Source organism: Taeniopygia guttata, chromosome 2 (genome assembly GCF_048771995.1).
Source record: "Taeniopygia guttata chromosome 2, bTaeGut7.mat, whole genome shotgun sequence".
Classification (NCBI taxonomy): Eukaryota; Metazoa; Chordata; class Aves; order Passeriformes; family Estrildidae; genus Taeniopygia; species Taeniopygia guttata.
This window is the reverse complement of record NC_133026.1, coordinates 147,549,044-147,575,633: the sequence shown is the minus strand read 5'-3', so window position 1 is coordinate 147,575,633 and position 26,590 is coordinate 147,549,044. Positions and strand designations below refer to the sequence as shown.

Genomic DNA, 26,590 nt, shown 5'->3' with positions numbered 1-26,590 from the left:
CATTCATTCACTGATGGTGGGTGATGTGTATTCTGTATGTGGGGGCAATGACAAATTTGTTTCAATTTTTATGTTATCAGAACATGTGAAAGACTTCTTTTACCTGCCTCTGAGAGTTGCCTTTATACTTGGCATTCCTATTTTTCCCACTGCAGCCCTTCTTTGTATCAGACTGTTCGTAGCTGTTGTGGCCGAGAAGTCAACTCCAAATGTGAAGTTTAGGTCACACTTTAATTCTGATTTGCCACCCCGTGAATGAGCAAATTTCGGTAGAGTTGCTTCCTCTGACCCTGGCACTGCAGTAGTACTTGCCTGGAAGCCTGAAGCAGTTTTTATTTCCATTTTTCCGTGTTTAATGGAACTTAAGTAGACTAATCCTTTCCCCCCAAAGCATGCACCTGCTCGACTGTAAATCTGACTTAAACTTGATAGAACATACTAAAAAAAATCCAAGGGAAAAGGTTCTTGAAATCAGCACAGCAGTTTGCAGCAATAAATTAATTTTGTCTCTTCTCCTCCTTTAAACTGTTCTCCAATATATTTTTCTCAGGGAGTTGAGATAAGCACATTGTGTGGGAATACAAAGTGAGTAAGTCAGTGGAAGCAAATATGTTACGAGCAACATACACCACTCAAGTGACTCACTTCAAACATCATATTTTGGGTTCTAATGTTACCAAATAAAAAGTATACAGGATTTTAGCAGTGTTGTCAGTGAATTCTTAATCCTGGTGTCAATCCAAGTGTTAGCCTTGTTGATCTTTATGCATTTTTATTTCTGTAACGTTGTGACCATAAAGTATTGGAGATAAATACAGACTTCATGTCACTTTATCATTGCCAGAGCATCTGGTCTCCAGATGGGGTGTAAATGATGTAGTGGCACACAGGTTTAGCAAGAGCACCTTAAAGGTTTTGTCGAGCTTGAGAAAGAGATCAAGGATTGCTGTTTTGACTTTTTGTTTGGCCACTTGGGTTTTTTGGGGTGGCTTTTTCAAAACCAGATTTGTGTGACAAGTTTATATTAATCAATTTTGTCTTACAAACAAGGTAAAATTAAGGTGTATTAAATAGCATCCTACAGGTTTTTTTACTGGTTTGGCCTTTGGAGAGATCCCATTCTGAACAATGAAATTGCAGAGGAGATTATGGCAGCAGTGCCATTATTAGGATGACTGTGTTTATATATCTGTGTATATATAAATAGATGTATTCTTCAGCTTTTCCAGGTGTTGCACAGTTACTTACATTTCCAAGCCATAGGAGATGCAGCCAAAGGTCTACCAGGGAGTGTGACAAGCTCACAGATAACAGGATCTCCAAACCCCACAGGGAAGGATTCATTCTCTCTCTTAACATACTTCTGAATTTGTAGTCAGCAGAAAAATCCTGATAGGTTTTGTTAGATTTCTACGAGTTCAGTTTTTGTGCCTTTGTATGTATATAGGCTTTGTGCTCTTGAAGATGGAGCCTTTGTTTGTCTAACCCAGAAAATATTCTCATTTCTCTCATTTAATTATATTAACAATAATAATAATAAAAGTTATAATCGAGCAAGCACAAAAGACTTCTTGGAAAACTATTCAATTGCCTTGTGACAATGCATTTAATTACCATTAAATTATCTCTTATGTCTCTTCCACTTAATATTTGCTCAGGCTTTTTTCTTAGGAGGTTGTGCTGAACCTCCTGTGAAATTCTTATCTAATCTCTGCACAGGCATTAGTTCATGCATTGATCTGATGCCATCTCAAAGAGAATAGTCAAGCAAAATTAAAGGTGATAAGAGAGGTTCTCATTGGTATTCTGGTAGTAGAAATTGAATCTGCCTTTTTTTTTTTTTTTCGTTGCTGAAATTGAAAGAAGAATGTGTGCAGGCAGGTTTATGAAAAAAGGGAAAAATCAAGAACTTTTAGCTATCCATAGTAGGACACTGTTAAATCCAGGCCACTGGATTCTCATCACAGGTTTCCTGAAGCCTGTAATATTTTTATAACTCAGAAAATTTAATCACTACAATAAATAGGTGTATATAATGAAAAATACTTGTTTTTCCTATTCAGTTTTGTTGGAATGGGGGATGGTGTTTTACATTTTCTTAGTCAATATCTGATGTCTGTAGTAACAGAGTCAAACTGGGAACATGACTAGAATTTGTGAAAGCTCACAAGCTGCAGGGCAAGAGGAGATAAACCCAAACTTTAAATATTTGGGTAATGTTGCTTATTTATTTATGGACTAGGAGGCTAGCAGCGTTTTAAAATCATGTTTGCAAGAAACTGGAGATGCTCTTAATCCGTTTAGTTTAACAAGTCAAGCACTGGAGCAAAGTGAAAGAGCTGTGAAGATAAATGAATCCACATTTGATCATAATACACTGGGCCTTAAATTAGCATCGTTCCTGTGAGTGAAGGTTTTGTGTGTCAGGACTGAAAAGCTGCTTTGCTACAACCAGTTCTTCTTGGTGTCTGAATACCTCAAGTAATAGGAGGATAATGGCTTTGAAATTTCCTGGTGATGCAAAATGGTTGAAATGGTTCAAAAAATTTAATCTGTAGTTTCAGGGGGGAGAGAAAAAATGAAGTTTAATGAAATAGAATTTATCAGTCAGTGGGTAATTGGTTTGGGTGGATGGAGGGCAGGTTAGCCAAGGGTTTTTGTGAACAGGTTTACTTGGTAGGTGATGTAGTTTAGGCTGTACATGAAGGTACATTCTTAGAAAAAGGATATGGGAATTTCTGGAATTCAGGTATCCATATATGATCTGACCTCATGTTCAACCCTTTTTTTTCATTTTGAGGTATCCCCAGGTAGACCTGAGGGTGAGGAGGGCTGTGCCGTTGTTCACCACCCACATGTGCTTGCAGAAGTCATTTATGGCAGTTTGTGGAGCCTGGAACTCCATTCCTGAGTTACCTGCCCTGAGCTCCTGTCTGGCAGTTTCAGTGCAGGAGCAGTTCAAAATCCTTTCTCATGAAAAGAGATCCTGGTGTGATTTATTGTATTTTTCTGTTTATAGGATCATAGAACCATTTAGGCTGTAAAAGACTTGGAGTATCAAGCACTAGCCCAGCACTGCCACTTGCACAGCTGAACCATGTCCCCAAGGGCTGCAGCCATACTTTGAATGGTTCCAGAGATGGTGATTCCACCACTTTCCTGTACAGTCTGTTTCCAATCCCTGACCACCCTTTCAGTGGAGAAATCATCCTAATATCTAATCTAAAGTGCATTATTTAAAATTGTGAGCATAATGAAGAGGAGAGTTATTAATTCATACTGTGTATACTATTACTATGGGAATACAGAATTATTATTTCCATATGTGTGTACAAATAGCACACTACATGATGCTGAAGGGCAATTATTCTCCTGTCTCATTAGTATTTGTAGGAATTGAATTGAGAAGAGTTAAAAGCTTATTATTTTGTCATATTGAGTGCCTGTATGAATTCAAATGTAAAAAGCTTTTTTTCTCATGTTTCAGCTACTGTAATAATTAATTCTCTCATTCTTGCATAGTTTATCATATTTCTTCTTTCATGTCTTTCAATAACAAATTAAAACTTTCCATGCAATTCAGATCCAGGATGTTTTTAGGGATTTGTCTGTAGTTTGGAGCCGGAGCAGCTGCCACAGTGGTGCTGAGGGAATGCTGAGGTGGATGTTCATGTGTTCTGAGGAGAGTGCAGAGTGGAGAACACCTCCAGCTGTTGGATCCACTGCTGTACTTGTTTACCTGCTAAATCCTGCATTTCATAGCAGTAGTAGTTTGAACTAATTGTTCCCACAACTTGTCATCACTCACCAAACCCACTTGGTGAAGTGTGTTACTTTCATAGTGCATCATCTCTTCTTTGAGCCACAAGTCAGTCACATGGATTTTTGTGGGATTTTGGGACTTGCTGCAACTTTAGGATCTCAGTAGCAACTTGATGTTTTCATAAGAGGATACCAGGAGCTGTTAAGGAAAAGCTGTTGAGATTTGTCACTGAAGGTGCAGGATTTGCAGAGTGAAGTTCTTGGGCGCTGGTTCTGTTCTCTCTTTCTGCCTGAGTTTTTTGTTGTTGTTAGTTACTGTATAAATTGTTTACTCCAGTGTAGTGAAAGTGTTACCTAAAAAATAGGATTCTGCCCACATCTATACTGGTAAATAAAAAAAGTCCCAGACATGTGCTGAAGATTTGAAGTGTTTCCTACTGTAGATGGTCGCCATCCGGTTTCACTCTTGGTTCTTCTCGCTAGTTCAGCATTATTTTATGGCAGTGTGCAGTACAGTTTGTACATTCTTCTGTGCTTACTTCTGTTTTTATTTTCACCGTAATTCCTTTACTAATTTATCAGTTTTACTTGCATGATTAGATCTGCCTAGACAATTAAATCCTGTTGACCAGGATGGTCCAAGAACACAACCTGCCTTCTCCCAGCTGGAATGCAGGTGTACCCATCTGCTCAGTCCCTGTGAATTTTGATTATATTTAATAAAACATAGACAATATGAACGTACACAAGAAATTTTTCAATCAAGTTCATTGTGGTCGAAATGTGTTTTTTACAAAAGTGTAGCTCGTTTGTGGAGAATCTGAACACAAATTCTTTTTTCTCTTCCTGGACTGTGAATTGTCATTCCAGAAAATTAAGATGTATTCATTTGAAAGTTGTTGGGGAGTATTTTAGTCTGTGTTGGCACTGAAGTGATCTTTCTGTGATGCCTACCTGCTTCTTTTGCTGTAGGTGAAAAATGACTATATGTTAGAAATAGCAGATCAAGTGGACCAGGAAATTGCTTTGAAACTAGGTTGCCTTGAAATCCGGTAAGCTGATAATTTAATTTATTATTCAACATCTTTCTGACAGAATATATACATTAATTTTGAACCTGCTTAAAGTTCATCAATTTCTGACCAGTAGAGTTGAATAAAACATTATAAGACCTTTTTTTTGCTATGAAGCAGTTTGAAGAAAAACTGAATAGACTGTATTGTAACTAATTTCTAGTGATTTTTAAATTAACATTATTTTGAAATTTTAATTAATTACATCTTGATACTGCCTTTTGGGTGAATTCTTCATGTGAATAATTCAAAAGCCTGTAGAGTACATTGAAGTATGTTTAAAAAAATGCATCTGTGGTGTTATATAGTAAATAGTCTTATGATTCTGCATCTATAAATCCTGCAGCTAAAGAATGTAATTATAGCTAAATGCTGCTACCTTTCCTCTCTGTATTTACTCAGTTTTTAATGTGCTGTTTGAAATGATTAAATCTTAAGGATCCTTTTGGGTTTTTTTGGTGTTCTTGTCAACTGTATAGACAGCTGGAAAATAAAGATAAATAGATTAACAGATCGTTGAGAGAGTTCCCAGCTTTGAAATGCATGTGTTGGGTTTTGCTAATTTATGGAGAATTTCCAGCCTGAAACATTTGCTTTAGTTATGCTGATGTCTCACACAGGGAGATTAGGGAAGAAGTAAAATTGATAAGAAATTAATGACAAATGTAAACTTGTTTGGAGAGAATAAAAGTGTCCTTTGAACAGTGCTTTCCAAATTAAAACAAAATTTCGGTTTATGAAATTTCCTAGGTATCACAGGGGAACCTGGTGCCTTTGTTATAAGTTTTGCTGGTAGCCCCAGAGAAAACAAAAATTCTTTGTGTAACTGCAAACTCCTTATGCGCTTACAAAATCATTGTGCCTTATTTCAAAACATGTGATGAATGTAATAATCTGTGATTATGTTGTCAGCCAGGTCCTGCCTTCCCTGCTTCTCAAGCTGTGGCTCTTCAAAGCATTTTGATGAGATATTTCTTGTAGATGAACTTCTGAAACTCTTTAGAATGAGCGTTTCTGGTCCATTTTTTTCTGTGACAACGATGATCTCAGCCCTCTCCTAACAAAGCTTCCCTATTTATTCATTTGCTTGTTAATGTGAAGATGTCTGGATTGAGGCAGTTTTCATCATTCCCTGCTTCCCCTGGCTCTCCCTGTTCCATGCACAGAGGGCTCTCAGGAGGAGGTGCAGTGTGAGGTAGAAAGGAGCTGCTGAAGGACAGGTTAGGTCACTTTTGGTGGCAGCAGTAGTTTAAAGTGGTTCTGAAAATGCAGTTAATTTGTAAAATAAAAATCTGATCTGTTGAGGTAGAATAATAATGTACTTAACGCTAACCTTTGAATTCATTCTGCCAATGTTTTCTGATGCTGAGTGGGAGTTTTGATTATGTTGATGTTGTAGTTTTAGGCTGAATTATCCAATAATTGTTGCTTTCAAATATTTTTCCTGACTTCAGGAGAGCCTACGGAGAGATGAGAGGCAATGCATTAGAAAAGAAGTCCAACTATGAAGTGTTAGAGTAAGTATTGTGTTCTAGCTTGAGGCTTGAACTGTCCCTTCCCTGCATCAGGAACAATAAATTCAGTTCAATGACAGAACATTTCTGTTGTAATTTTTCTGTTCCATCAAGGTTGTTAAGATGCTTTAATGTAAGAAAAGGATGATGAAACCCATTGAGATGTAGAAGTAGGAAAAGTGCCTTTAACTCTGGTCCAGAGAAACAGGTTTGGAGTAGTTTAAACTTGATCAGGAGGCTTACTGTGGTTTTCAGCAATTTTGCTAATGTTTATGGGATTCACCAACTCTGGCTGGGAGGTGATTTTATTCCTCAGTGTTTTTCTGTGCCCAGTTGCATTCTTCAGCTGTGACTCATTTGTGGTAAAGTTTGAGTTACTTGAAAATGTTTGTGGTATTGTTTTTGTTTCTGTTTGCTCACTGTGGGCAGTTTTGAGACGTGACCTTGCAATTAACAAGGTTATTGTTTATCTGAGTGTCCCAAATTTTAAGACCAAGGAGCATCCTTGTACTGAAATATTTTGTTTGCTTGTTCATGTTGTACAGGAGATGGCTTCAGTTCAAACAAGCTTTTTAGCAAAAACCTGAAAACTGGTTTTATTTGCATTTATATAGTGGATGAAGTTTCAGACATACATGCAGCAATGATATGCTCATCTCTACTAATTACCCTTGTGAAAAGATCCTGTACAGTTTAACCAAAAATTGGGATAAAAGGTTGTTGCAGCAGTGAAGTCTCGATTTTTTAAATCTTATTTTTAATGACAAATGCGTGCTAACTTTTAGAGATGTGAAATTAGAGCATTTGGAGGAGGAAGGTAAGATTTTATACAACAATGAATAAGTTTACAAGGATTTTTGAGGGATCTGTGATATTACTAGGTAAAGATAACTGATTAATAGCCTCCTTATTTGGTACTTCTGTAGTGCTCCTATATTTATCCAGATTTTTTAAACTTTTGATTTAGTTTGAATTAGGGATTTTGTAAAATTTAATTTTTAAGGACTTCAGGTTTTTGTCTGTCAAAATATTCTATAGAATATTATATTTTAATTTCTATAGAAATATTAGTAGAAATATTCTGGTTGAGGAAACACATCACAAAATGAGAAAAGACTAATAAAAATAAAGGGGATGAGCAGATAGACAAGACTAAAAGGGGATATAAAAAACATTTGATAGTATGTGAGTTATGGTTGGTGTAGTTTGCATACATATGTTCAAGTAAAAACTTGAGTAAAGTATTTTTAAGTCAGTTTTTTAGCAAGTCAGAAGCTACAACCATTAATAATTAGGTTAATGACTGGAAACAATGAGACAAAGGAAAGCAGGGTCATAACAGGCCACACAAAGTATAAATTAATAATTGTAACAGGTGAGAGTTCCAGGAGGATTCAGTGTGGCTCTGCTTTCAGTTGAACAGTGATTTCTTTCCTTCAGTTTGTGTTTTCCAAACAGTGACTGCTTTGGTAGGGAATAATAAATTGCTGCTGTGACAGGCAAGTGAAGCAAAACCCTGATATGCAAAATGTAACAGCTTAATGCCATGTTGAATTGGATGTGGAGAACTGTGCTTTTCAAAAGTTTTTTATTTTTTGAGAACCAAGATGTAGTTTGTATGGGATTTAGCTGGGAGAGATGAAGGATAAAACCACGTTAAACTGACTATACTGTAGATAATTACAAGCTGGAAAGGGTCTGCAAAAAGTGCCAGTGATCTCCAAAATGCATTAATTTGATCTTACCACCTTAATAGCCCATAGATGTTTAACTGCACAAGTAATATTTATTGCTCAAGTGAAGCTTTTTGGTGTTTTTTGTGGGGGGATTGCTGGTTTTAGTACATCATGAGGCACTTAACCAGCTGAGAGCAATTTTTAAATGGCCCTTTTTTGCATTGGGTGTGATTGCTCCTTGCCTGCCTTTGTCAGATGTCTATTTGATGTATATTTGTCTTTGATCAGATTGTCATACAAGAACAGATCTGGATGGGAAATGGTAGATGGGATCAAATTGTTTAGTAGCCTTTAATAGTTGGGCCTTCACGGAGTGAAAGAAGAATGTCTTCATAATAAATGTGAAGCTTGTTAGTGAGAACAGGGATAATTATAAGTACAGAAATGGGAGCTGTAGGAAGGAACAGGTGCAGCCATAATTTGGTAAAAGGCATGTTAAAGTCTATTATGTTAATCTAATGTTACTTTTTTTGTTGTAACTTGAATTGAGGTGAAAAATACATGATATATGCTGCCTAAATCTGCTTATCATTATAAGACAAGCAGTATCACCTATCTGTAGTTGGTGTTTTATTAATCCAATTGAAGTTTGTACATTAAAAAAATTGAATTCAGATTTAAGCGCACAAGTAGGCTGGAGTAGATGAGGTTAAGTACAAAGCTACAGCAGAACTGTAAGAAGCAGGCTCTCAGTGCTGGTTATCTCTTGTTGGCAATCAGAAACCAGATGGCTGAGTCCTTCATCCAGAGCCCTGAGTTGGTGTCTCCCTTGTTGGCCATTCCACCCCCACACAGCACAGCTGGGAAGGAGTTTGTAGGGTTGTTTGTGTAAAACTGTTTGTATGTTCTAATTTCCAGTGCTTATTGTCTTATATATAAGTATCCATAAATTGTTGCTGGCCAGGGCATTAAATCTGTGCGGTTCTTTTGTTAAATTCTCCTCCAGTAAATAAATTTGCTGTCTCAGCTAAACACAGGAAATGCTTTATTAACAAGTTTTGTTAAGAGTTGTGCTCTGTTGTACTCTGCATAAGAATTTCTTCTCTGTTGCACCCAGACCTGTATAAAAGGATGCTCTAGAGCTCGTCGTGGTAATGAATCAAATGAGGCTGTGGCAGCCACGTGCTGCAAGACTGTTCAGATGAGGGGTACCAGGGTTATGGGAGGTGCTTCATTTCAGAAGCACCAGCTCTCTCTGAAATGCTTAATGTTAGACTAATATATCCCTGTCAAAATGTCTTTGCATATTATTTAGATGGTAATAGTGTGTTAGATTCATTTAACTGTGTAGGATGATAAACCAAGTATCATTTGCATTTGAGAAGAAATGCATGGAAGGAATTAACATTTATGAAGTTTTATAATCCTGCAGCTTACTGTCACTGCACAGATGCCAGTGCTGCACATGAACATTCTGCTCCTCCTGGCTGAGGATGTTTTTAGTATGAAACTGTATGCTACTCATCTTTAGAGAGCTTTACAAATACCCTGGTTTATTTTTCTGAGTGAGCTTTTTCTGTTGACTTTGGTGTTGGCTTTGTTCTTGTGCCGTCAGGTAGCAGTAAATAAATCCTGAATATCTCTGCTTGCTAACGGCTTCTCCTTGCTTTGCCAAGTGTCAGAATTCCAGATGTGTTTCTGTGGATGTTCAGAGCATGCACTCATGGAAAGCTCACTTTCATACTTGTTCCAGAAGCAGATAAGAATGTTTGAAAGAGATGGTAACATTCTAAATTTAAAGGAAAAAAGTCAATAACACCTTTGACCTCTAAATCCTTTTCCTATTTATATTTTTCTCTTAGTTTTTCCTTTTTTAAATGCGAGTTTTTTGTACTTGGTTGTACAGTGGTGTTTTCTGCACTAATGTCATTGGCAACTTCTCAAGCACCTTTTTTTGAAGCTGTTCAGTAGTAGTGACACAAACACATGTCAGACATAAGCTATGTGCAGCACATCAGAGCATAGAAATATTTACTGCCTCTGGTTTTCAAACCAGGGTTACAACCCAATTTATAAGTGTGAACATGAGCTTAATAAATTCAGTTTTCAAATTCTGAGCTCACAGTCACCTGATTTATAGTGGCAAAAAGTGAGACTGCTTGCAAGATAAAGTTGGTAATTTTAATTTGCTCAGTATGAGGAAAAGATAATAGTAGAAATTTGAACAAGCCCTCAATTACAGTGCTTCAAAGGGTAAAACAATAGTGGAATTGCACTCAGCATGCTTAGTGAGGTGATATCATGAGTATTCCTTTATGGATTCCTGGATTCCTTAGGCCAAATTGGGGCTCTGAGCAACCTGTTCTGGTGGAAGGTGTCCCTGCCCATGGCAACTGGATGGTCATTAAAGTCTCTTCAAACCAAACCATTCTATAATTCTTTTTATATCTTCTGCATCATTCTAATAGAGGTTTATCAGGGTATTCCACTTCCGTGTTGTTTCCTTCTCACCTGACTGCATGCTGTAAGAATATTTTTTCTATATGTTTAAAATTATTACAACATGCACAAATAACAGGTTTTATTCTCAAAACTCCTCTGTGCCCAAGCCACCATTTCAAATAACAAACTTTCCACACAGATACCTGGGTAAATAATAATTGGAATATAACAATATTTCTACAATTTCAACAATATCCTCAATATCCTTTGGGATTTAAACTAGAAGATGCTGCTGTGCCACATTTGATATGGTGTGGCTCTAGTTAGAATTTTAATGGTAGTCTGTTTGTTACTCTGAGGTTTTCAGGGACCTTGTTGGGTAAATGGTTTAGTAATTGTATATGCTAGTTAAAAAACAAAACAAAAAATGGACCAAAAGTACCACCTTGAAAAGAGAAATATGATACTGCACAATGTTTTTGATATTAATACTGTGTGTATTTTTTTCTTTCAGGAAAGATGTTGGCTTGAGACGGTTTTTCCCGAAGAGTTTACTAGATTCAGTGAAGGTAATTATAGTCCCAGTCAATCCTGTAGTGCTGTAAAGTGTCAGAAATGTGAAAATTGCATTATTATTTCACTGTGCAGTCCGAAGGGAATTGCTGTGCAGTTTTGATTTGTGAAAAAACATCCAAGCTGTCTATGGGATTGGTGGGATCTGAATCCCAGTCATGCAGCTGGCAGGACAAGGATAAAGTGATTCACAGGGCCTTGCTGAGCTGCTGTGAGAGGGGCACAGCTCTGCCTCTCAAACCCTGGGGTTAAAGTGCAAAACCAGTCCTTGGTGCCTCTTGGATTAAATAACTTTTTTTTTCCCCCTTCCCTAAAATAAAAAATGAGACTTCTAGAGAAAGAGGAAGGGAACATGAAAGAAAAAAGAATATTTTACTGGGAACTTGATGCCTTCCTTGCTCAGGACTGAATCCAGCTTATTAAAGGAAGATTTTCAGTAATTTCTGCTTAGGTTAATCCTAGCTAAGACTATAAACGTTACTTGAATCTCACTCCCATTGAAGTCCATATGTTCTCAAAGTAAAAAATGCAAATTTTTCTCAACGTGTATTGAAAAGGGGGATTAAGAATGGTCACCAAGTATTTTACATTTACAGCTGCCTCAATATGAATGTCCTGGTAAAATGTCTCTTACAGTTCATACATGAAAGTATAAATCATAAATTGCTACTTTGGAGCTGGTTTTGGTAAGCAGTGGAGCTTTGTAGAAATAATAGAATTCAACTTGAGATTTGGAAAGAACCTGCATTGTAATTTAAATGGGTAAACACAAAAGGTCTGTCATGACAAGGTTTTGTTTCAAAAGACTTTTGAAAATCAGAAGCTTATGAAGTCAAGTGGATTTAAGTAATCCCCTCTGCATTTTAATTTAAGCAATTATCTGAAACTCTATTTTCTGCTAACGGGAAAAATTGTGGTGAAAGGCTCCAGACGTAAAAGTATGAATAACTGTCTCAAAAATAATATTATGGAGCCAGAAAACTGACTGACCGAGAAAACTGCACTGTGGAAATCCTGAAGTGGGGAGAATAGCAGAAAGAAGTAGCAAGAGTTGCCAGAAGGTGAAGCTGAGTGGGAACCTTGTAAAGACATGAAAAAAAAAAATTGGACATATGAAGAAGAAAAACAAGGGGAGGAGAAGTGTGTCTGCTTTTCAAGGAAAATGAAATCCCTATTCAAAATAGTACAGGATCGGTCCAAATCCTTAAATTGCTCTTCCACTTGGTGAAAAACAGGGAATTTGAACAGGCAGGCAAAGGAGGGTTCCCAATAGCTGTGAAATATAAAATTAATTATTTCTCTCAATTCTCTCTGCGTTGAACAAACACAGAGGGGGAACAAAACAAAGGTTCTTAGAAATACTTTTAAGAGCAAGTTTTCAGTGTATTTTGCTTGAAGTTGCTGTTTGCAGATATTTCTGATAGATGCTTCTGTTATGGAAGAGGTTTGGGGGCTGTTCAGCATGGAGAAGAGAAGGTTCTGTGGAAACCTGAGAGCTCCTTCCAGTACCTAAAGGGGCTGGAAAAGAGCTGGGGAGGGACTTTGGACAAGGGATGGAGTGACAGGACACAGGGAATGCTTCACACTGCAGAGGGTGGGGCTGGGTGGGATATTGGGAATAAATTGTTCCCTGTGGGGGTGGTGAGGGCCTGGCACAGGGTGCCCAGAGCAGCTGTGGCTGCCCCATCCCTGGAAATGTCCAAGGCCAGGCTGGATGGGTTTGGAGCAACCTGGGATAGTGGAAGGTGTCCCTGCCCATGGCAGGGGGGTGGAATAAGATGGGCTTTAAAGTCCCTTCCAAACCAAACCAGCCTGTGACTCTAATGGACTTTCTATCTTTACATCTTGCTCGTGATCTTAAAGTGACCAGTTCTTCTTGGTGGACTGAAAAGAGCCAGATAACATAGACCAGTATTCCTGGCTGCAAGTGTGATGCTGGAATTGGTCAGGAAAACAATCCATGGGCAGCATAAAGTATCTTTCATCAACTGAGTGGCTGAAACACTTCGAACACCTTGAGCTGGCAAATGCTTTTTGATTTTGTTGAGTCTTGCTCCTGGTATTTGCCATTGACAAGGGAAGGCTGTGGTTTGCACTTGCCTTGAAGTTGGTTTTCTTTTTAAAAATAAAGATAACAGGGAGGTCCAGTGTAGAGTGTCAGAGGTTTTGTCCTAACAAAGCCTGAGGCAGCTCTGGGTGCACCAGGGACCGTTTCCTGACTGCCAAAGGCTCTGCAGCCTCCACCTGATATTTGGGTCTGCTAAATTGACAAAATAATTTGAAATTACACCAAAGTTACAGATTTCTTTGTTAACTTGGCAGTATAGTGTGTGCTGAGAAGGCTTTTTTTCCAGCCTGTGTATGCATCATTGCAAAACTGATCATTCTGTGAATATGCAGCTCCCTTGGATTACTGCTGCTGCTAAACACTCCACAGAAACATTTCTGGCTATTTTGACTTCTGAACGTTCTGCAAAGGCTTTCTAAGAATGAGTGTCTAATCTGCCTGGAAGTGCTAACGACAAAAGGAAGTTGGTATTTTTGTCGTGCCTGGGGCTGTTAACAGGCAGTGCGGGAGAATAAAGAGTTTGACTGCTGTTAAAATGGGACATTCAGATGTCTTTGCATGGAGGGACAGTGGTAATGCCTGTCTTAACCTTGACATATTGTGAAGATAAGCATGGTTTTGCTTTCTGTCATTGTTGCTAGGGTGAAGATGTATTGGAAATGGAGTTTTAAAGGCCATTCAGTCACTTTAGACAGATGTTTTTATTCACAATTCTTGATGGCTTGTTCAGATTGGGGGCATCTCAGAGTTACTGCTTCTCAGGCCCTGCTTTTATTTTCATATAATTGGCTGCCTCTAAGGGATTGTACATTATGTACAGGCAGGTAATTCATTTTTTTAAAGTGTCAGTTTAGCTATCCTTTGTGCTGCTCTAAGTGGTTATTTGTACCCTGAAAACAGGTAATAAAGTGTTAGACAACATAGTTAATATAATTTAATTTAATTGTTAAGTTTACTTTTTACATTCAGTCTACTATTTAAATTTCATCTTTTTATATTGAAGTTTTTTTTGCTTATTATCAGACTGAAAGAATCCACTTTGTTATGGATAGTCTAAATTATTGTGTGCAGAATTAAGATACAGCTACAGCTAGCTTGTTACTGCCAGGTAAGAGAGTGACTGGTGATTTAGATTTAAAAGCTTATATGAAGATACAAATTATTCTGGGTTTTTTTTTTAATTGGGACACAGTTCAGAAGTTGAGAGAAATCAGGAATTTAGAACAAATATTCCTGGAAGGGTTAACATGTGGTCTTCTATTATAAGTTATTAAAAATGTTATTAGTTAGATATCCTCTCTGTGATACAGCAGAAATAATGTTGATCCTAAGCAGAAGTTAAAGGCAGAGCCGCTGCTTACATTTCGAAGCTTTTTTTTATTCCTTGAGAATTGTCTGTATTTCATTGATAAAGACACTGTTAGTACTACTAAGTGACCGAAAAATTTAAAATATCCCTCAGCTAGTAGATTTAAAATAATTGTTCTCCAAATGTTTTAATACACAGGCCAAAACACTACGGAAATTAATCCAACAAACATTTCGACAATTTGCCAACCTCAACAGAGAAGAAAGTATTTTGAAGTTCTTTGAGATCCTCTCTCCAGTGTACAGATTTGACAAGGAATGCTTCAAGTGTGCTCTTGGTGTAAGTAGAGGAATGTGACAGTCACTAGAATACATTCTGGAGTTTTAAGTCCAGTTGCTTTTGATTGGTTCTGGAATAATATTTTGCTTACATCCTTTTTTTCATATAGAGACAATTTGATTTCATTTGCAAATGGTATTTATTGATTTTATTTAGAACTTTCTCCATTGACTGTTTAAAAAAATCATCATTCATTACTTGGGTAAGAATTGTATGTAAAATAAAAATATTTTTGTAGGTGCTTTGTGAAAGTCAAAGCATTTTTTTCAGTTGTTTCAAAAAGGAAATGAATCTTCTCAACTTCTGTTGGTAAATTTTCACCTAATACCTGTTAATCTCTACCCATTTCAAGCAGATTTTGAAGAAGGGCTCAAAGTTTGGAAAGTTTGTGAAAATGGAGACTCCAGCAGAAATTAGAACTTGAATGACAATGTTCATGAGAAGAGGAAACATAGGAAATATAGGAAACCCACAGTTCTCATGTAGACCTAAGATAAAATACATGGAAATGCAGTTTGAGTCGCAGAGATCCCCAGGAAACCAGTCATGGGGGGTGTTGCCACTTACAGAATTACTTGATTTTAATACAGTTTTATTTGAAGAGTTGAAAAGCTTCTAGATATTAATTACTAAAACCTGTAATTACCACATTGGATTACAGTATTCCATAGCAAGGTCTTGTCTTACTAATGAAATTCTGCCCTGTCTTTCTCCTTTGACTCCCAAGTCAAGCTGGATTATTTCAGTGGAACTGGCAATTGGCCCAGAAGAAGGAATCAGTTATCTGACAGACAAGGGTGCAAATGTAAGTCTGCTTCTGTTCTGTGGGTTTTTTTCTCAGTCACTCTGTTAACAGCCAGGACCTCTTGTGATCTGGATGTCACAGAAAGGGGAGTGACCAGTCTGGTCTCTGGGTTAAACACAGCAGAGCCTGGAGCTCTCAGCATGTACAGCTCTTAATCAGATATTAATTTGTGATTTGGGATCAGAGGAAAGGCCCTGGTGTTAGGTACAGAGACTGTGTCAGCTTTAGCACTGCATTTGTTGGCTTTTCTACCAGTGAAGTGCTCGCTTGCAGGATCTGAAGCATTGGTGGAGACTTTTTACCAATGAAATGTGAATTATTCTGAGTTGTTCTCTTTCTTAGGAGTGAGTAAATGCAGAGCTAGTTTAACCAGTTGGTGAGCACATATGTGCAAGCACTGCTTATTTAATGTCTTCATATCCTTCACAGCCTTTTCCTGACTTGATTCCAGCTGGATTTTTCCTTACTGGATTCCTCACCTGATTCCAGCTGTATTTCAGTATTTCCTGTGCACCCCCATGGTGCAAGGGTGCTCTGTCCAGACAGATCCTTCAGCAAAACGTTTGGCAACTTTACAATCACAGCAAGCTGAGCCCATGTCCAGTTTTCTATTGAAGTGAATCCAAAAGCAGTGAAAATATGGGGAAATCGGGAACACAGAGCTAAGAACAAACCTTTTACAGCAGTCTGGAGGATGTTGGGAAGGTGTCAGTGCAGGTTCCATGTGGTTTCAGCCTGTTGAGTTTCCCCTGTTGACACCCAGGAGGTTGTTCCCAGTTCAGAGCGTTCCTGGTGCTGCTCGACACTGACCTCTGTGGGCACAGCGGTTCCTTTCCCAGCCACCCTGGATGTTTCTGTGTGTTCTGAGTGGTACTGAAACTTCACAAAGAAACAGAGAACAGATTTCTGCATGTGTAGTTTGGGTATCAAAGTGCTTTTGCAACACCAGGGATCAAGGCAGGCTATTTTGCTGTAATTTTGATTTTCTCTTTTTTTTGGTGTTGTCTTTCTGCAGCCAACCCATCTGGCAGATTTCAATCAAGTGCAAACCATTCAGTATTCAAGCAGTGAAGATAAGGACAGAAAAGGGATGTTGCAACTCAAGATAGCAGGTGCCCCTGAGGTATGTTACTGATTTTGTATGTGGTGATAAACCTGCTGCTTTGTTTTTCCTTGCAAGTCGTGGGGTGTAAAATACTCCTAACGTGGATATTTTCTATTTTGGACTTTTGTTCTGGGTTTGGTTTTAAAATAGATTTAAAGTTCATTACGTGTTTTATGTTTTGCATCTGGTGCTTGTAGACTGATACTCATAGAAGAAGCTTAATATGAAAACAGTAGCTCTTAAATGCAATTTAATAACAGCCTGTGCATATGTACTGCATCCTAGAGAGGAAACAGTGCAAGTCCACTTTTATGTAAGAAGGAAATATGAAACAAGGAAAACCTGTTCACTTGTGTTACGTGGAAGCAGGGCTGGAAGTGAAATCAAATCTTTTCCTTGGTCCAGTGCACCAGAAAACAGTGGAAGAGCAGAACTGAGGGAGGGTGGCAGATCTGTGCAGATAATGAGGAATGTTGGTGGTATTGAAATAATAGCTTGCCTGTATGTCTCTCATCTCTTTTTCCCTGTACATATTTTACTTTTTAAAAATCTTTCTTGAAATTGGGAAGGGCTGTTTTTAGGCAAAGAACAAATTGCTGCAGAGGGTGGGAAAAAAGATACCACCTGTGAGAGCTTTCAGAAATAAGCAACTTCTTCAGAATTGTTTTAATTATAACCCTGAAAGTCATAGCAGTTGTATTCAACAGTGGTTTACACTTCATAAGCCCAAACATTAGGTGGAAGGTTTTGTGAGTTGTGCTTTCTGAACCTGCTGTTTGAAATTTGCTGCACAAAAGTTAAAGCAAGAATCTCCCTGCTCAGCCACAATCTTCTGTTTACGCTTTGCAGGCGTGTGTAAAGTTCTGATGCAATGACACAGCTGTTCCACTCAGTGTTTGCAACTGCAATAATTCCTCTTTGTTGGTGCCTTGTTTTTTTTCCCTTCTGTAGCCTCTGACAGTGACAGCACCATCCTTAACCATTGCAGAGAACATGGCAGACCTGATCGACGGCTACTGCCGGCTGGTGAACGGGGCCACGCAGTCCTTCATCATCAGGCCTCAGAAAGGTAAGGACACCTCCATCCTCACAGCTGCTCGCTGCTCATTCTGTGTTTAAATACAAGACAGGAGGTAGCAGAAAAACCTTCACTTCGGGGCTCTTTTCGTTCAGGGAGGAGCTATGAGAAACGCTGATAGTAAATTGTCACTGCATCAGAAATGGCTTTGTGGCTGAGAATTTAGACTGATGTCAGCAATCACTGCTTTACACTAATTCCAAACTTAACTGGCAGAAGTGAATTGTAATTATTAAAGGCACTCCTAAGACTCATGTTATCGTCTAACATGATTCCCAGTATACAAGTGGAAATTCAGTGAGGTTGGTTAGGATGCATTTGGATAAGGTTCTGACTTCTGGTAATTTTTTAGTTTGTTTTTTTCTCCTAGATACTCAAATATCTCAAATTAAAAAATAAAAACCTTGAGAGGTCTCATGAGTTTCTCTCATAAAATAGAACTAAAGCAGAGATACATTTTATAGTGTCTATCAGTTGTTTTTGTAGCATCTTGCAAGCTGCAAGCAGTGATACAAGGTTGCAGGTACCCCTTGCTTTAGAGGGAATTTTATTAAATTTCATGAGAATTCTTCCAGTTTTACACAGATTTAATTTTTGAAAAACATACAGGCAAAGCTGCTTAAGAATGAAATTTTCTTCTTTCATGTTGTTCTCATCTTTACCCATGGAAATTCATCCAACTTTCTTGCTTTCTAAAACAATGAATTATTTTCTTCCGTGTTTGTAGTACAGGTAAGTACACTATCTAAGCTATCCCAACATCTCTCCAATGTGAAACTGAGTCTCTTTTAGCCACATTCTTGCTTTTTTCTGCCCAGGTTTTCCCTGGGGTGATGTTGTTATCATAATTCAGGTCCTTTCCAGGTCCATCTATAACATCCTCCCTGTGTATGGCTCAAAAAATCCCCAGACTTAAACTTGAGCATCCACTAATAAAGAAATGTGATCTTAGGGTCTTAGATGTTTTGGCAGCATGTGGTAATTTTTCAAATTATTCTTAAATTGGCATGTTTTTTGTTATTTCTGACCCTTAGTGTATGTGAGTGTCTTTTAGCTCCAACACAAGCAGTTTTCTTAGAACCTGTGTGAGTTGTGCAGCCTTATCTCCACACAAATCAAAATCTTCCCTCAACACAAACTCAGCTGTGGTTCACAGCTTGGTGATGATGAACCACTGGCCCCAAAATCAGACACTAAAATGATAAGCTAGCATCAGAGATAATAATAGTTTATTGTTCTAAAAATAAAACAGGCATCACGATCCAAGATTTCCATGTCACTAGACCAGTGTGTGCCCATGAGTGTAGGTCTTTTGTGCCTCTTCTTTTCTGAGAAATCATGGTTTGGGGTCTGCTACAAGCCTTATTATTCACTCCCAGAAGTTTCCTTCTAATGTCAGTGGATTGGCTGTTTTCCAGTCTGAACTCTTGTAGCCACAGTTGATCTTTTAAAACTTTTCATGTCTATACATAACCTCTTATCTGAATTAATGGATTGTTCTGACTCTGTCTCTGCTTTTCTTTTAGGGGCACATGTGGACTTTGTCCAGTCCTTGCCAATTCCACAGTGGTGGTGGTGCCCATCAAAACTGATCTGTTCTATTTGCAATTTTTCTTTCTAATTCCTTGCTAATTCTTGCTCCTACCTGACTTTCTTAGCAGCAGCTGCTACATGTTCTAGGCTGACTGAGCTCTCTGAGGGTCAATCTCTGATTTTTCTGTGCCTTGCACTGAGGTTTGTGGTAGGTGTGACTGCAGGATAAATCAATGCTTCTAATGCAATGTTTATTTGTGTGCTATTCTTATAACACAGAATTTTAACACGGAGCAAATGAGCAGTGATTGAACAGGAACATCAGGTAGCGCTTTGGGAGCACTCCTCTTTATGCATACATGAAGAAAACCCCTCTAGTTAAAATAAATCCTGGCTTTCTTTTCTCTGAGGTTTCTTTTTTTGAAGTAATACCCAACATATTCATTAAACATTTCATTGGAGAGTTGTCTCCATCATGATCTGCGTTCCCAGATCCCTCCACAGTGAGCTTTGATAGTGTAAGACACATCAGAAACAAATAATGGAATAACTCTTGGTCCCACAGATGTGTTTTATCCCCCTTTTGAGCTTTCCCATCCCCTCTTTGTTGTAAACTTACATTTATTGCAAGTGTCCTCATAAATTGTCCTTCTTGATTACTAACAGAGCCTGGTTTTGTGATATCTGTCATGCTACCCGTTAATGATCCAGTTCTTAATTTGGGAGAGCACTTGGTAATGTTTAAGACTTGGACAGTATTTGGCATTTTTCCATTCTGTTTGCTTTATTTTTCATAAATATTTTGATTGCAGATACCTTTATACACATGTGGAAAGGTTACATTTAATATTTGTATTTCCATTATCACACTTACCTCTTACAGGCCAAAAGTACAAATGAAAAAATTTTTTAAAAGTTAAACTGATTATGAGCTTTTAAGTTCTGGGGTGTTTGTCACTCTACAACTATTTGAGGGAAAGTTGTAGCCAGATGAGGGTTGGTCTCTTCTCCCAGGTAACAAGTTACAGGACATGTGGAAACAGTCCCAAGATGTTCCAGAGGGGGTTTAAATTCCATGTTTGGAAAATTTCTTCCCCAAAGTGGTGGTTAGGCATTGGAACAAGCTGCCCAGAAAAGTATTCAAAAATACTAAATCTTAATAGTTGGTGAAGTTCTCCACTTAAGTTCTTTTTGTTTTCACCCAGATTTACCGTGGGCATGATTTTTATTTTAATGGATTGGTAACATGTGTTCCCATTTTTAGGATACTGTTACCTCTTGTAGTTTGGCCCCTCACTGATTTTGCTTTCAGAATAATTTCAGAGGACAATTTACATTCCCCTGGGCTGGCTGGGAGCACTGCAGCTGCTGGGTTCTGCTGTGTCCAGCATGGAAACACCTGGACAATGCAGTGGAAACCCCAGTACAGCCATGCATATCCCATTTCTGTAAAAGAATATAGAATAGGGCAAAAATGTTGTGGGTTTCAACTTGTGAAAAACAACATATGCATTAACTGGGATGCTGTTAGTTAGAAATATTGACTTCAGACCTGCAGGGGTACTGATGAATATTTGGTATTTTATTTGGGATATAAACTGTAAAAGGATGAGCACCAGCTTAGGCACCAGTGCCTGAAGTGAGCAGTTTGTATCCAGAGCATGTAGGCGTCTGCAGGATCAGGAGTTCCATGCTGATTATTTTTTATTTTAATTATATTCAGTGATAGAGGAGGCACAGAATTATGGAATAATACCTTTAGAAATCATCTGTTCCAACCTCCTAGTACTACAACCCCTATGCACCTCTGGTACTACTTAATAGTGTATGAATTTTTTTTGATGCCTGGATACCTTTGTGTGGTTTTTTTCTTAAACATCTACTTGCTTTTCCAGTTTCCCCAGTCATTTTATAGCCCTGCACTTGACATGTGTCTCCAGGACACAAGTGGGGTGTGTTGTCCCTGTAGCCAGTCCCTGCAGGCACCAGGCTGTGGCTTCCAGGCAGTTCTGGCTGCTCCTTTCTTCTTCCCAGGGCTGAGCCTGCCTTGTCCACAACTCTCAGCTCCATCAGCAGAGGACAAGGGTCCAGATCTCGTGCTCTGATGCAAATGAGCACAAAGCCAGTTATGTCCTGTGGAATTCAGCAGGGGACAGCGAAAAGGGGGATAATCAGATGGAACAGTTTTGGGAATGGTGGATCCAGTCTGCTACTTGATTTCCCAGTGGATCTGGAAGCAAATATTCATTCACTTGGGTCAGAGTCTCTCCTTTTCTCTGTTTATTCCCATCTTTTCCTCACAGTTTTCCAGACTGCTTCAATTCTTCTCACCTTTCCTTCACTTCTTTTCTTGTTCTTCAGGCTCATTGACTACATCATCCTACTACTCACAGTGTAAGATAGCTTCTATTCACATTCTCCTTATCTCACAAAGAGCTGAGAAAGGATTTGATATTACAGTAGAATCAAGATTTTGTTTTGTTATGATTTATTACATTTTATTATGACCCTTGCTTTGCACTCTGCGCTGATAGGAAACTTCAGAAAGTGGAATGGAGTCTTGTGGGAACAGAATAAGATTCTCTTCTTTAAGGGAATTTAATTCCACGGTGGAAAGTCAGATTCTCTCTTTATCTCCTTTAGATCCTCTTTGATAGGCAGTATTTGGCTTCAGCACACACTAGCAGTTGCCACCTGTGGTATTTTCACTTTCTTAGGAGGTTGGAGGAGGGAAAAAGTCAGATCTGATCTGAGCTCAGTACCTTGAACATATGAAGCATTGTGGCCCCGCAAGTGTTATGAAATCATTCCTATCAAGTCTAATGAAATCATTCACTGATCTTTCTGAATTCCCCAAATATGATACTCTACCAAAACAAAGCCCTAGATGAAATTAAAATTCCATCTTTAGAATGCAGTTTGAATAGGATGCAGTTAACATAGTTAACATGCAATGGAGCTACATATTAAAGATCAAGGAGAATCATTTTGAGTAGCTGCTTATTGATTGTGCATCCATTACCTTGATTTAAAAATACACAATGATAAGGTTAACTGTGCAATTTAGTGAAGTTCTTTAGAAGCAGAGGAAGACTCTATGTTCCACCAGTGACATGTGTGATTAATCAGCACCTAAAGCCTTAAATCCATTGCCAAATCTAAGAGCAGCATTGGAACAACCAGCAGTAGCAGCATAAATTGGGGTAAACCAGAACCTAGGATGATTTCACAACTAATGCTGACAGCTGAAGGTGTCATGTTAAAATTAAGGTTCTTTTCAGTGTTCTTTACAGCCCTGGGGAGGCCTGCATAGCAGTGGGCAGGACTGCTGTGCCTGTTCCTTCAAGCTTGGTGTCTTTTGCCCAGTTTCATGTAGGTTGAACCTCCTGTGCCTGTTACATTCTCTTTTTTGGGTACTTGTTCCCCAGTCTTTTGCTGCCAGGCTGCACCTGCACACCATTGGTCTCATATTTGTTATTCCACGCTACTTCCGAGGATCTGTGCCTTTTGCTTCCTCCCCAAAAGGCATCACTTACCCTAACATATCACAGTACCTTTATCTCCCACCTGCTTATATAATCTTACTGGCCTTGCTCTGCCCCCCAGTTCAGGTGCTTGCTCTTGCCACCTTGCTGAGTTGCTCCAGGGCTTTGAAATTGCAGCTTCTGGTTTCCCTTCTTTTCTGCAACTTCTTTTTCAACACCCTCCATCAGACAAATCAAACCAGACAGATGTTGCTGAGCCAAATTATGCTTTTCTACCTGTAGACAGCAGAAAAAAACAAAATAGTGTATTTTGCCATGTTGAGTGTGGTTTTGGGGTACCAGGCATTTCACCAGTCCCTTAATACACAAAGGTGAGACTGTTGTTTACACCTATAATTTCTGGAAATTTTAACATGGGACAAAAACAAATGAGAGTTTACATTATTTTGTTAAACAGTGTACCTCACCATTTTCTGCAGTGTGTGGCCACTCAGTTCTCTAAAGTCACTTTATCAGAGCTACATTGATTTAGAGAGTGGAACACGCTTTCTTACCCATCTTCTCTCTTTCCCTGCATACTCCAATCTACTGAAAAGGTGTTTTGCTAAGGGATTAGTAACTTCCCCACAGGACTGCCAAGGGTTTAATAAAATCCAATAGGAAAAAAAACCCTTGAGTATGTACATCCAAGCTCTCACACACATTACCATTTTCAAAGAAAGACTGGCAAGGATTTTAATATAGTGTACAAAAAGCTGACTTACTCTCTGGCACAAAATATTATTATTGTATAGTCTCAAGCCAGTGTGAAATCAATATGATAATATGTGCTTTAATGATTTATTTTAGTTGTCTTACTTGGAAATCCAAGTTGGATTCAATTGTTTTATTTATATGTTAGAACTTAGGACATCTTGGAGATAAAAGAAAAGCATTTCTTACCAGAGATATGAGATAATGTCACACCTTCTGCAAGTGATTTATAGCAGTTATTTGTTAAGAATAAAAACCAGCTTTTATATTCTGTGTACGTTGTTTCCTCAGATTAGAGTTTGCCTAAAGGTCTGTATGAGTGGGTAGAGGGAGTTGTTGATAATGCTGCTCTTATATATGTATAGAACATTCTTTGAGTTCTCTCAGTTTCCCTGAGAGATTGTGATGATTATTGTTTCAGGCACATATATATTTCACTTTGAGATAGGTTATTTGAAAATGTGCAGAAGCTTTAATCCTGTTTTTTTCTTGTTTACACAGAAGGTGAAAGAGCTTTACCATCCATACCAAAGTAAGTTTTGTGCTTTCTTTTCTCATAAATTAAAAAAATGTTTTGAAAAATAGTGATGCTTTCAGAACTTCTTTATAACAATAATTTTTATTGTTGCTTTTGGATTTCAGGACAAATAGCAGGTAGGGCATAAAAAGCTCACAGTAGTATTAAACTACAAAGATACCAGAAGGAAGATCAGAGAACAAAAGTGCATAATTCATCCATCATATTTGACAATAACAAGACCAGGATGTTTTAGAAAAGACTTGACTGGGATTCATGCTGTTTCTTTTGAATCCATCAGTAAATTTAATTATAGGAGTGATGCTAAACAGTTTGCACTGTTTATTTGTAAATAACTACATTTAAATGTGATTGGTTTTCTATGTTTGACATGTAAATTAATTCAAAATAGTACAGCATAAGTCTTTTTACAGACAGAAACTCAATTCATACTCGATTTCCCACAGATCACACAGAAAGTATAAGCACAGTCAGGTTACACACCTCTTACAAGTGTGCACAGTTTAAGTTTTGTGGTTTCCTGCAAATTGACCAGGTTTCTGCGACTGGTTGTGCTGATTAAAGCCACTCTCACTCCCCCAGGCAGGATGAAGTGGTAGATTCCTCTCTGCCCTCTCCTGCCTGCCCATCCTGTGGCTGGGGAGGTGGCTCAGCCCTGCTGATGACAGTAGGTGCCTGTTGGGATGAATTCCCAGTGTCCGTGAAGAATGTCCAGCATTCAGCACTTCCAACTTCTCTTTTCCAGGCTGGCCAACAATGAGAAGCAAGGAGTGAGGTCTCACACAGTCTCTGTGTCAGGTAAGGCTCATCCAAAGGCAGGAGCCGAGTTCATTTCTGGAGCTGGCAGAGGTGCAGGCAGCTTTTCCACTCACTGCTGCTCCAGGGCTGCTGGCTGCCCCGAGCTGCAGCTGTGCTGCCTTCGTAGAGAAGTTTCTAAGGAGAAACTTTTCTGCAACAGCCACATCTGTGCAGTTACTGCAAAGCCAGAATTTCCACTTTGTGATGAAGTAGAATGTCGTTGGCTAGAACTGAAATTACCTGAGTGTGTGCTAATTGTGAAGGAGCAGCTTTGAAAAGGGAAAGTAGGAATTAAATATTAATCATTGCTTTACAGAAAGGAGAAACTTAATAGCTGTGTTTCTATAACTGTTTAGATAAAAGCAATTTAATTTTTGCTATTGAAAATGACAAGTTAATTGAAGGATGGGTATGTGAGGTAATATATGTTGTTTCTTTTCTTTATAGGCTTCTAAGAATTCTCTAAGTTAACATGGAGTTTTTATGCTTGAGAGAGAATATGTTCCTTTTACAGAATCTTAAATAATTTTGAAGGATTGATTCTTAGTAGTGTTTCAGTAGAAAATGTATTTCTAAATCAGTATACACAATATTTATTAAGAGGATTTTAATGCAAAAATGTATTTATATTATGATCTGTTTCAATAGGTTTCTGGTATTCACAAACTTGAAGAACCAATACTGTGACTAAGTGGATTTCCCTTCCCTTAGAGGGAGGCTTCAGCCCCAGTTTAACATTTATGTGAGCTCTTAGTGGCAAATACTCAAAACCCCAACATACTTCATACAGTAAGGAGGAAATATATGTAGACATTTAATTCATTTCCTACTTCTCAGATTCCTTTCCCCACCCTTCCCCACTTCTAAAAGATACTTGAGATTCACTACTTGGCGTAGGAAACCAAAACAGACACTGCAAGAAAAGAGGTGAGAGGACCTGAGTTAAAATGAGGATAAAGCTGCAGTGGGGTAATAGAGCTTCACCAGTTACTGTGGCTTCTCAGAGTCAAATAGCAGAGTCAAATAGCTCATCTTCCTTCAGTGCCTGGCAGGCAAGCATGCTAGATCAGGTGGATAAGCATGAAGCATGGTCAGCATGTTCTCTTTTGATTCTTACCTGTATGGCTTATTTTAGCCGTTAAAAAAGTTGAAATTTCTGAAGTGATTAGCTCTGTGATTTTAAATTATTTCACTCACCCTCAAAAAGGCTAATCTTCAGGACAAAAAAGGTTGTCTGCAGCCTCAAATTTTCACTCTTTCAGTATTTCTGAGCATGCCAATAATACTTTTAATAATAAAAACAATAATAAATGCTGACTTCGTGATCTTTTCTTGCTGTCAGTCTGACTTTGCAAATTTGGGTATCTTCTGCTGAAGTTCTTAGGCGTTTCAAAGCACAAACGCTTCTTTTTCAAAGTAGCATTTTGAAATTAGTGTAGGAAGTGAGTTGTACTACCCCAGCTCTGGCGTTGAGGGCATCACATGAAGGTGGATGAGGGGGAAGTGAGAGCAGTGCTGCAGGTGAGCTGGTTGTTCAGGTGAGTGTCAGGGACACTGCAAAGCTGGCTCCTGTGAGCAGTGCAGTAAAATTAAACCAGCAAATATCACTCTCATTCTTGCCAATACAAAAAAACCCCAACAATTAGGTATTATTTTTGTGTTGTAGGAAAGTTTTATATCTTTCCACAAGAAAATTATTGTGCTTAATGCTTGTTTTTATACCATGTTCCAAACCAGTC

The 26,590-nt window shown here is 38.3% G+C and overlaps 1 protein-coding gene across 14 annotated transcripts in view; it reads left to right on the top strand.

Annotated features, from left to right (window-relative positions):
• Window positions 1–26,590, top strand: part of PTK2 (protein tyrosine kinase 2) — a 188,618-nt gene that overhangs the window by 109,781 nt on the left and 52,247 nt on the right. For 13 of the 14 annotated variants that reach the window (XM_072925052.1, XM_072925051.1, XM_072925050.1 and 10 more), the window contains 9 exons: window positions 4,735–4,814; window positions 6,290–6,352; window positions 10,982–11,036; window positions 14,616–14,756; window positions 15,484–15,561; window positions 16,577–16,684; window positions 17,618–17,735; window positions 24,017–24,047; window positions 24,799–24,851. In XM_072925052.1, the coding sequence (XP_072781153.1) occupies window positions 4,735–4,814; window positions 6,290–6,352; window positions 10,982–11,036; window positions 14,616–14,756; window positions 15,484–15,561; window positions 16,577–16,684; window positions 17,618–17,735; window positions 24,017–24,047; window positions 24,799–24,851 (727 nt within the window). The remainder of the gene's footprint in view (window positions 1–4,734; window positions 4,815–6,289; window positions 6,353–10,981; window positions 11,037–14,615; window positions 14,757–15,483; window positions 15,562–16,576; window positions 16,685–17,617; window positions 17,736–24,016; window positions 24,048–24,798; window positions 24,852–26,590) is intronic. The other variant, XM_072925056.1, reaches the window with a different exon arrangement.